Source organism: Oratosquilla oratoria, chromosome 41 (assembly GCF_046742065.1).
Source record: "Oratosquilla oratoria isolate Oo_2021 chromosome 41, ASM4674206v1, whole genome shotgun sequence".
Lineage (NCBI taxonomy): Eukaryota > Metazoa > Arthropoda > Malacostraca > Stomatopoda > Squillidae > Oratosquilla > Oratosquilla oratoria.
The window spans coordinates 28,259,697-28,269,696 of record NC_134817.1 but is presented as its reverse complement, the minus strand read 5'-3'; the positions used below and the strand labels follow the sequence as shown (position 1 = coordinate 28,269,696).

At 40.5% G+C, this 10,000-nt stretch overlaps 2 protein-coding genes across 6 annotated transcripts in view; both read right to left on the bottom strand.

The window, feature by feature from the left end:
- The window catches only part of LOC143021080 (adenylate cyclase type 6-like), a 733,530-nt gene that overhangs the window by 329,428 nt on the left and 394,102 nt on the right, over positions 1–10,000 (bottom strand). The gene's annotated exons all lie outside the window — the stretch shown is intronic.
- Positions 1,417–3,161, bottom strand: LOC143021289 (uncharacterized). Its single transcript, XM_076178697.1, has one exon. It carries the CDS (start codon positions 3,134–3,136, stop codon positions 1,733–1,735), a length of 1,404 nt encoding a protein of 467 aa, XP_076034812.1. The 5' UTR covers positions 3,137–3,161; the 3' UTR covers positions 1,417–1,732.

The window sequence follows — 10,000 nt, the reverse complement described above, 5'->3', positions numbered from 1 at the left end:
CTCATATCGCCACCAACAAGAACAACAACGACAGAGACGGATTTAAATGCCTCTCGAAAGCAGTAAGTGTCCTAATAATTAAATCGTTAGCCAAAGGGAAAACATGACCCTTCCGCTCATACCTTGGCGGGTTCCCTCTCGCTACGAATATAAGAATTGTGATCCGTCTGTAATGTTGTAGTCCTCTGAAGAAGACCAAGTTGGTCGCAACGTTAGGGCAATAAACTCTATTCCCAACACATCTTCGTTTGCCCTTCCCCACCCACATTCTCTCTCATATATATATATATATATATATATATATATATATATATATATATATATATATATATATATAGATATATATATATATATATGTATGATATATAGATATATATATGTATGTATATATATGTATATGGGAAGAGGAAAGACTGGAGTCTTAATCTAAGTTTTATTCTTGAATAATTTAGCCTTTGAAAAAACTTGTAGCGAAAATAGTTGAGAATAAAACTCGGATTAAGACTCCAATCTTTCCTCTTCCCTCCTACTTGAACTTGTCATACATACATAGCCTACATACATACATACATACATACATACATACATACATACATAAATACATGCATGCATACATACATACATATAACAAATACACACACATAAATATTTTTTCATCAATGAAAGTTACAATTTTCAAAACCAGTGTTCTGAAATTGTGACACTCCACACCTCTACTCTCTTCTCTCTCTTAGTAATAGAGAGAGAGAGAGAGAGAGAGAGAGAGAGAGAGAGAGAGAGAGAGAGAGAGAGAGAGAGAGAGAGAGAGAGAGAGAGAGAGAGAGAGAGAGAGAGAGAGAGAGAGAGAGAGAGAGAGAGAGAGAGAGAGAGAGAGGAGATAAACAGATAACTGACGAATCTGTCGGATTTTCCGCGAGTCTATCGAGGTCTGTCGGAGTCCGTCGGAATCTGTTGGAATCTGTTGGAATCTACTGGAGCATCTTGACTGTCTGAGTATCCGTCAGTTTTTTCTTCAAAAGGTTAATTTTTTTTCTCCTAGCTGGGTGAAGAGTCTAAGCGACGTCTGGATGAGTTTCCAGCGAGCAGCCAAACACCCGGTGAGGCAGGAGAGCGCGAAGCGCACGGGTTTCTGTTCACGCTGGACCTCTCCAAAACTCGGAACGACATCAGAAGCACTTTTTGATATCCTAGAAGAATATTTTCAAAAGGCATTTTTCGGTTCCAGGTAAGACTTTGATGAATTTTCCGAAGACGTCGTCGACACTTTAGTCATGGAAAAAAAAAAAATGTAACAAAAGGTGAAGAAGTAAATCAATGAGATAAAGAAAGTAATCAAGGAGTTTGTAAAAGACGGACGATACTATTACACCAGCAAGGTACTCCACGGAGCCGCCCGCGGAACAACTAAACGGCTCGGGTTCCAAATAGCGACTGTCATAACAGCGACTGTCATAACAGCGACTTCACAATCGCGATTCTTTCAAAACAGCGACCATCACAACAGCGACCACATAATAGCGATTGTATTATAAGAGCGACTGTCATAACAGCGACATTATCGCATCAACTGCATGTAACTGCTCAGTGATAAAAATTGAAACCCAAAGGGAATCTAAAACAACTTTTTATTTGGGATAACTATAGAAGGCACATGATTTAAAAAGAAAAAGTCTAGTCAAGCCAAACAACAGAAAGTTATCAAGCCTTACAATAAAAATCTGTCATCAAGTGATCAAGCAACGTTTATTTCTAAATTGTGAGCGAGGGCTCGAAGAAATTCCAGAAGATCATACTGATCTCGATTTTGCTGCACAGCAGTGATTCGTGCGTTCATTGTCACGTATTTTTTCATTCGCTGAGTCAGGTCTCTGCCTTGTAGGAGCTGGGTTCGGTTCGTCCGTTGAAGGGCTTCCTCCCGTCTTAAGGCTTCGATGAATCGAAAGATGGTAGGATGATGGGTTTCCGTTGATCCCTGGAAAGCATTATGCCAACTCTCCAGCTGGTTGTTGGTTCGTGGCAGCCCTGCATCTTGCCTGGCTTTCACACTCCACATATGTACAGGAAACAATGGCTGTCGTCTGTCTCCCCGTCTGTTCCTCCGCCCCACGTAGTTGTCTTCGAAGTAATTCACGAGAGGCATTACTTCTGCTGGGTAGTCTGCCACCAATTCATCAAAGGCATCGCTCACTTCATCCACAGATAGAAAGGCAAGAGAAAGGAGCATTTTCAGTGCCATCCGAACATTTTCGTCTTTCAAATATAACCGTTGCAGTCCGTTTTCTTGAATCTTTCTCCAGAGCGATTGTCCCAGGTGAAAGTAACAGCCGTAAATGTGCGTTTGAGGAAATGCTTCAATGAGTGCAGCTTTGGAAGCTAGTTCAAAGTCGATCTGGATACTTCTTGGAGCGAGTCCAGGTTTCAGTGACTTGATCTCAGTCCACATTTGAGAGTATGTGACTTGTTGCTTATTTGGGAGTAGAACAAAAATGCAGGGAAGCACATTGTTTCGTATCAAAGCATGCACAGTGTACACTTGATAGAAAAGGGATGGCGACACTTTGAATGTACCATCACACATCCAGTGTTCAGAGTCATGTAAGGTCTGAAGAAACTGATCTGTGCTGAAAATAAGCATCCGATGAACATCTCCACGCCCACTGTCATGGAGCAGGAAGCTACGCTGGTCTGTTGTTTGCCTCAAATTATCAGGTATGAACAGTTCTCCAACATTAGCAGGAGCTGGAGGGTTGTTGTCTGTTGCTTTCCTTTTCCGCCTGATGGTTTGACGCAGATTTGTGGAAGTGCCAACAGTTGCTGCAACTTCTTCATGAACTTCGGCCATTGCATCCTGCACGATTCTTCGTGGTGGATTCCGTGTTGTTACTGCAGCTGTTTTTACAGTATTTTCCACTTTCCGGACTGCCACTTCCGAAGGGTTTGGTGGATGTGTGTGAACTCCACTGCTCACTGGGGGCTGTTGTTGCTCTCCATACTGAAGGCTTGTTGTTAGGCGACCTTTACAACCTGCCTTTGCGCACCTCCAGTTGATGGTTTTTAACTTTGTTTTGTCCTTCCTGTACAGAAAGCCTTCATGGCTTATCATGTCACTTCCTTTTCTTGACTTTAAACACTCCATTGTAGGCAAGTTGTCAAAGTCTTAACAATGTGAAGAACAACAACGTTTCGCTCGTTAGAACTTTATCAAGTACACTGCTATTGGGGCGAATATTTGGAGTACATATAGTCAGCCGGAGGGACCACGGGGGAAGGTCTCTAGCGAGGGAGGGGTAGGGTGGGTACGGGGGGCTTCGGGTGATTTCGGCCCAAGGTGATTTCGGCCCAGGGTTCTTTCTGAGCCAAAATCGCCGGTGATATATTATTCTTTTAATAATATTTTTTTTTCAATGATAAGTAATAATAGCAGTCCTCCAAATGTTGCTATCATTATTTATTTATCATTGAAAGAAAATATATTATTAAAAGAATTAAAATAAATTACTTATCATTTCAGGTAACAATATTTTTTGCACATAATGTGTGAAAATGAAATGAAATTTATGAAACAAATTATCTAAATTGAAATTATACAACTTTCATATGTAGACTAAGGTAAATGGTGTTATTATTGCACAAAAAGTTGCCTAACATTGATAAAATATCATAACAAGGAGTCTAGGGTTGGGTTGTTCAAAAACTAATTCTGGCGTTAGTTTATCTTGATGTTCATGATGCTTAATGTCAAGATAGATTTAACACCAAGATAATGCAAAATTTTGTTTTGAACAACCCAGTCCAGAAGTTCAACATCATTATGAGCATGCAGGAGGGGAGCGCATCGAATGTAGGATGTTTCGGCCACAGACGTTTCGGCCACAGACGTTTCGGCCACTGGTGTTTCGGCCAAAACTCTGCAGGGTACGACGTTTCGGCCAATCCTAAATGTTGCTATTATTATTTAGTTATTATTGAAAGACAAATATTATTAAGAGAATTAAAAAAAACCGACGACCGAGCAACCGACCAGTAAATTCACTTTAGTGAAACATGTAAACACAAACAAATAAATATGAGCGATAGAAACATAAGTCTGCGACCTTTTGAGCATATTTCATTCTGAACCTATCTCACAAAGTAAACACAACTGAACACGCAAATACAAACACGAAAACACAAGCAATTGAAACATAAGTCTGCGACCATTCTGACCGGTTGATAGTAAAGTCGCTATTATTACAGTCGCTGTTATAACGCGGTCGCCGTTAAGACAGTCGCCGTTTTGAAAGTCGCTCACCTGATTACGTCGCCCTTATGAAGTCGCTATTATGACAGTCGCTGTTTTGACAGTCGCTATCCTGCCCGGATGCCAACTAAACGAACGCTGCCTCAGAGTAAAATGCCTTTGGAATACAACGATTGTAGAATACGGTTTGTATTTTTTCATACTAGGTTTTGTGTGTACGTGCGTGCGTGCGTGCGTGCGTGTGTGTGTGTGTGTGTATGTGCGCTCGTTCTCTCTTTCTCTCTCACACAACATTGGTTAAAGTTTGGGCTAAACATAAGCTCTGAACTCTCATCCGATTACGTCGATCACAAGAAGAGTCCGGGATACAGGGACTGGCATAGGAAGAAAGAATAAGAAAACTGATGATAGCAACTATAAGAGAGAGAGGGGGGAAATAGAGAGAGAGAGAGAGAGAGAGAGAGAGAGAGAGAGAGAGAGAGAGAGAGAGAGAGAAGGAGAGAGAGAGAGAGAGAGAGAGAGAGAGAGAGAGAGAGAGAGAAGGAGGGAGATTATTAGCTATATACAGTGTGTATTGAGTGCTGCCCAACAAAAGCCACTCTGTAGAGACACCTGCAGGAAGAGCGAGAGAATACAAGAGGAAAGTGCCGGAGAAATAGAAAGAGAGAGAGAGAGAGAGAGAGAGAGAGAGAGAGAGAGAGAGAGAGAGAGAGAGAGAGAGAGAGAGAGAGAGAGTGAGTGAGTGAGAGAGAGAGAGAGAGAGAAAGCTGCAAGTTTCGAGATTTTGCACGTGACCTGCCAAGAGCCAACATTTTGGCGGGAAATTGCGACGGTCGCTCCCCCTCTCCCTCTCTCTCTCTCTCAAAGGAAGTCCGGCTTCGCAACCTCTCCATAAATACACTTGTGAGTTGTCTTTCCGCTTCAACCAGAGACAAACCTACAGAATATTATCATCATTGTTATTGAGTAAAAAGCAACAGCAATGTAGGAGAGAGTCCCAAAGCAGATTATGGGATCCAATATATTTAACGTTTGCCCCAGTCGGTGTCACACTATGCGGCAGAGCCGGATGCGGCCAGATTATGTCTGCAAGTTAGCTTAATAAAATCACCTGGCGACAGCCAAAACTGTATATAAGGACTATTGGATGTTATTATGTAAAATGTAAAATGCAGAACAGCACACTCAGAATTACGGGTCTCGACATAGATAAGAAAAGCGGAAGAAAACATGAGTTATCAGATATGATGAGAGGTTAAGCTCTTTTGTCACCAAAGAAAGATAAAGAATTTCGCAAGGAGTAAACATATTTCATAGTAAAAGAATGCCAGAATCAGAAGTTAGAAAGTAATTAATCTTAAAGTTCAGATGAGATGATCATAATTAGATTGTCGTAGTTGATGTTATTATAAATATACTGGTTACAATTTAGAATGAAAAAAGTTATATATTAGAAGGAATTGTAGGAAAAAAGATAAATGGTAACTCAAGGAGATTACTTGAGCAGAAGAGAGGAAGGAGTCAGTCAGAGAATTAGAAGGACAAGGAGTAGAACGTATTGTGTGGGTTATGGAACCTGGTGTACAGGAAATTTAAGAAACTAAAATAAAAGAAAAAAATAAACAGTGTTTACAAAACCACCTGCAACATAATGATGGCCGAGTAGGTAGGTCTGAAATAACCCACAGTGACATTGATTCTCTCCTTCCATCTACGTACGCTTACGACGCATGTGAAAAAGCGTAACCCACACAGACACCCACCCATGTGTGAAACAGACACTTCAGACAGTATTCGTACACTCTACCAGCATCTTAATACGAAGCATCTCTAAGAGCAGTAGAACGTTTCAGTATGTTCTTCCAAGCATAGTCCTTCCTGTGCGAAATCGTCTAGTTCGCTCCAACCCTACTCACCCTACGGGGCTCCTGTCTACACTCCCACTTTCTCGCCCAAACAACCTGTGACACCTGCTCTAAATGCTTTGCACCTGTGATCAAGTACGCTGTTCCACATTTCCTATCCGTCGTACAGCTGCGGGCCCCTCCCTGTGGATACAAGTAGCTTACTAGACTTGTCTGCAGCTGGATCTTCCTATGTGTGTCTAGACTCTAGACACCCCGAGCTACTGAAGAGACTCCCATGGTTCCTCTGACGAACACATGACAAAACCCAAACGGACAAAACCCCAATCTGCATAGTAGACAAAACCCCAATAGGAAAATTGAGGGGAGGACCTAACCTAACCTAACCTAACCCTAACCTAACTCCACCTGCAGATTGCCACTGGGGTATTGTTCGGATATGACAGTTTTCACTGATTGGGGTTTTGTCCGTTGGAGTACTGTCCGTTCACCTCCTCTGACACCCTCCGACCACCCGTCTCATATGCAGAAATCGTTTGAGTAGCCATCCTCACAGGGAGACACCCTCTCCATCTTGCCAGCACTCGGATCTTCACGGCATCGCACCATAGGGCATAACACTCTACGGTCAGACATTAGTCTCAGCTGATGACGGCATCACATTGACGTAATCCCTTGCACCGCCGTCTTTCCCCGCTGACGTCACCACATCTGTAACTCCGCCCACACCAGTGACGGCCCAGCATATGTCATATCTACGTCATCTCCGCAATACTGTGACTTAATGCTACAACTGTATCGAGTGTGCTCACAGTGATCGACGAAAGTGACTTATGTGTGAATACACACACACACACACACACACACACACACACACACACACACACACACACACACACACACACACACACACACACACACACATATATATATATATATATATATATATATATGTATGTGTATATATATACATATATATTTATATATATGTATATATATATACATATACATATATATATATACATATATATATGCATATATATACACTGTGTGTAATGAGTTACCGTGGTCATTTTATAGTACAATTGAGCGAATGTCATTGTCTTTTGAACCTACTATTCGAAGTGACAGACACAAGTGTACATTTGTTTTCTTGTTACTATTTTTCGGTGATCATCCTCTCCGCATAGCATAGAGGCTGTATTTGATTTCTCGTATTTAGTGAGTGCTTATGGGTAATCACCTATTACCTTTAATCTCATGCCAAGGTATAATTCAGTAATTTTTTTCTTACGTAGGACTAGAAGTTATTTGAATCGTTATCGTAACGTACAAGTTGAATTCTCATTTTCGTTTCAGAATCTTTATTCCCTTGTCAGTGCATTGTACTAACAAAGTTGCTAGTACAATTCGGACTTCACTAGTAACTTCCTCAGGTTTCACTACAATGACTACGGCATATCCTTCTAGCTTCACCCCATCGTCATCCACTTTGCCTTCGTACAATCTAATCACAGTAGTTAGAGATGATCCAAGTCTACCAAAGTTTAATGGGGGAACATATACCCCTTTGTACCTTTTCGATGGAGGTTGAACATGAAATCACGATACGTAAAGTCCAAAATAATAGTATGATAAAGAAAATATAAATATGTTTAGAAGTGGAATAGATTTTGGTAGAGTTGCGGGGAACATCATTCAATTTGATGCATTTGACGAGACAACAATATATCAGGACTTTGTGGAGCTGATGAAGAAAACCTTTGTAGAAATGACAGCAATAGGTACACTTTTTCTATTCAAATAAAGTAGCTCAAACACATAACATGGGACCTTATCTTAAAAAAGAGACAGCACTTAAAGTAGATTCAGCTCTTAAAAGCGAACTTGGGGAATCATTTGGAAGGTCACCTTGGATTTCAGGTACACAAACATCTGGTCCGCAAATTTCGCTTGAAAATGTAAGTGATCAATTCTCATATTTTGAATTCCTGTCACACTTACACCCTGACACATTTACTAAAACAGTAAATGTGGAATTCCCACCCTTGTCACGAGCTCCCTCCTTTACTATAGCTAAGGTAAATACAGACAATATACGCTCGCGATCGTTATCCAGGCACTGTTTACAGCACAGTACACAAGAACATTCGCATTCACGAAATAGATTAGTTTGGTAATATTGCTCACAACCAGGCCATTTGGCAAACCACTGTTTTAAGCGGAAATCATCTAAACCTCCTCATTTTTTGTGATCACCACGAATCGTTGCCGTGTGCTTCAGCCTCGAGCCTTCCATGCTAGATTATCATCTTTACGTAACACAACACCTTTATGACTGCCTGTTTAGGACACTCAGGTCCAAAAGAATCCCTCACCTGCCCTCCCAGTTTGTACACTCACAAACGCTGACCGATGGATAAATGCTCTTTCTATTACAACTTGTGCAGATGATATACTTTTGTCACTTTTTATGGATACATGGTCCCCAGTCAATATCATATCAGTAGTTTCCACAAATTCCGCAGAACTAGGAAGCTTGTAACTATCATTGAACCCCCTGATCTGGCATTGTGTAATGTGGATAGTAATCAATTCCTGTGCTTGGAAAAAAAATGACACTTGGCATAAGCTTTGCGGACTTACGTCCATCAATTCCAGTCAGTGTATGTAGCTGATATTCAGTTTCCTGCTGATATACTTATTGGATTGCATGTCATGAGGCATCATGTCATTGCCATTTATCCCGTACATAATGGTATCACTTATGACAATAATTTTCTTCCTTGCCTTACCATCAAATGCTTCTCAATCAACTATAGATGACATTCAGGTGGCCGAGTGATATTCAGTCTTCCTCCCACAAGTCTCGTGCAAAATGTACAAAACGTGCACGTAAATTACGTAGATCTAAAAGTTTCAAGCGTGGTAATAAGATATCATTAGCTACTATAGATACCTCCCCCTCAGAGGACATCTCGATACCTCTATTAGATGAATTCTTACTTACCTCTGCCCCTGTTTCACAGGTGATGCCAACAAATACAAGTATGACACATAAGGTTGTATCAAAACCTTTGATTCTGCCACCTCATGAATATTGCGAAGCACACTTTCGTGTCTCCAATGCCACGGAATGTGGTGTAGTCTGTCAGCCAGAATCAATTCATGTAAATGTCGTATCCTTCACAAATCCAGCCTTACACTCAGCCTCAAAAAAAGAGTCTTACTCAATTAATCATTACCAATGACTCTCACGCCCCAATCACTCTCACCACTGGTGTAAAATTGTGTAATTATTTTGTGTACCCTAATCGTATCAAAGGTTGTACCACATCGTCCAAACTAACTACCTCCCACTGGAACCCATTCTAGACAAATCCCATTTAGAATCCCTCGAATTCCCGGATGCACAGGATGAACTACTTTCATTATGCAATAAATTTAGACGTGTCATTTCTCTCGATAGTGAACCATTTGGTGCTACAGACCTCATTCATCAAATCCAAAATAATGCTGCTTACAGGCTACCTCAAAGCAAGAGACAGGTGGTTGTTATACATTCCCGTACACACGTCGAGACTGTACAAATTCAAACCAGGCTTAATGACCACCTTATGAGTCGATAGCCTAAAAAAAAAAAAAAAAAAAAAAAAAAAAAAAAAAAAAAAAAAAAAAAAAAAAAAAAAAAAAAAAAAAAAAAAAAAAAAAAAAAAAAAAAAAAAAAAATAAAAAAAAAAAAAATTGTAGGCATGACTGAATAAGATATCATAGAACCCTCAGTCTCAGAATGGAATTTTCCACTTTTATATTATTATTATTTTTTTGTTCCTGAACATGATGGTTCCTTCAGCCCTATGGTGGACTTCCTGGAAGTTAATAAACTAACAATACA

What these genes read in the sequence shown, in the direction of transcription:
- LOC143021289 (XM_076178697.1), bottom strand. Translation starts at nt 3,136, where the DNA reads ATGGAGTGTTTAAAGTCAAGAAAAGGAAGTGACATGATAAGCCATGAA.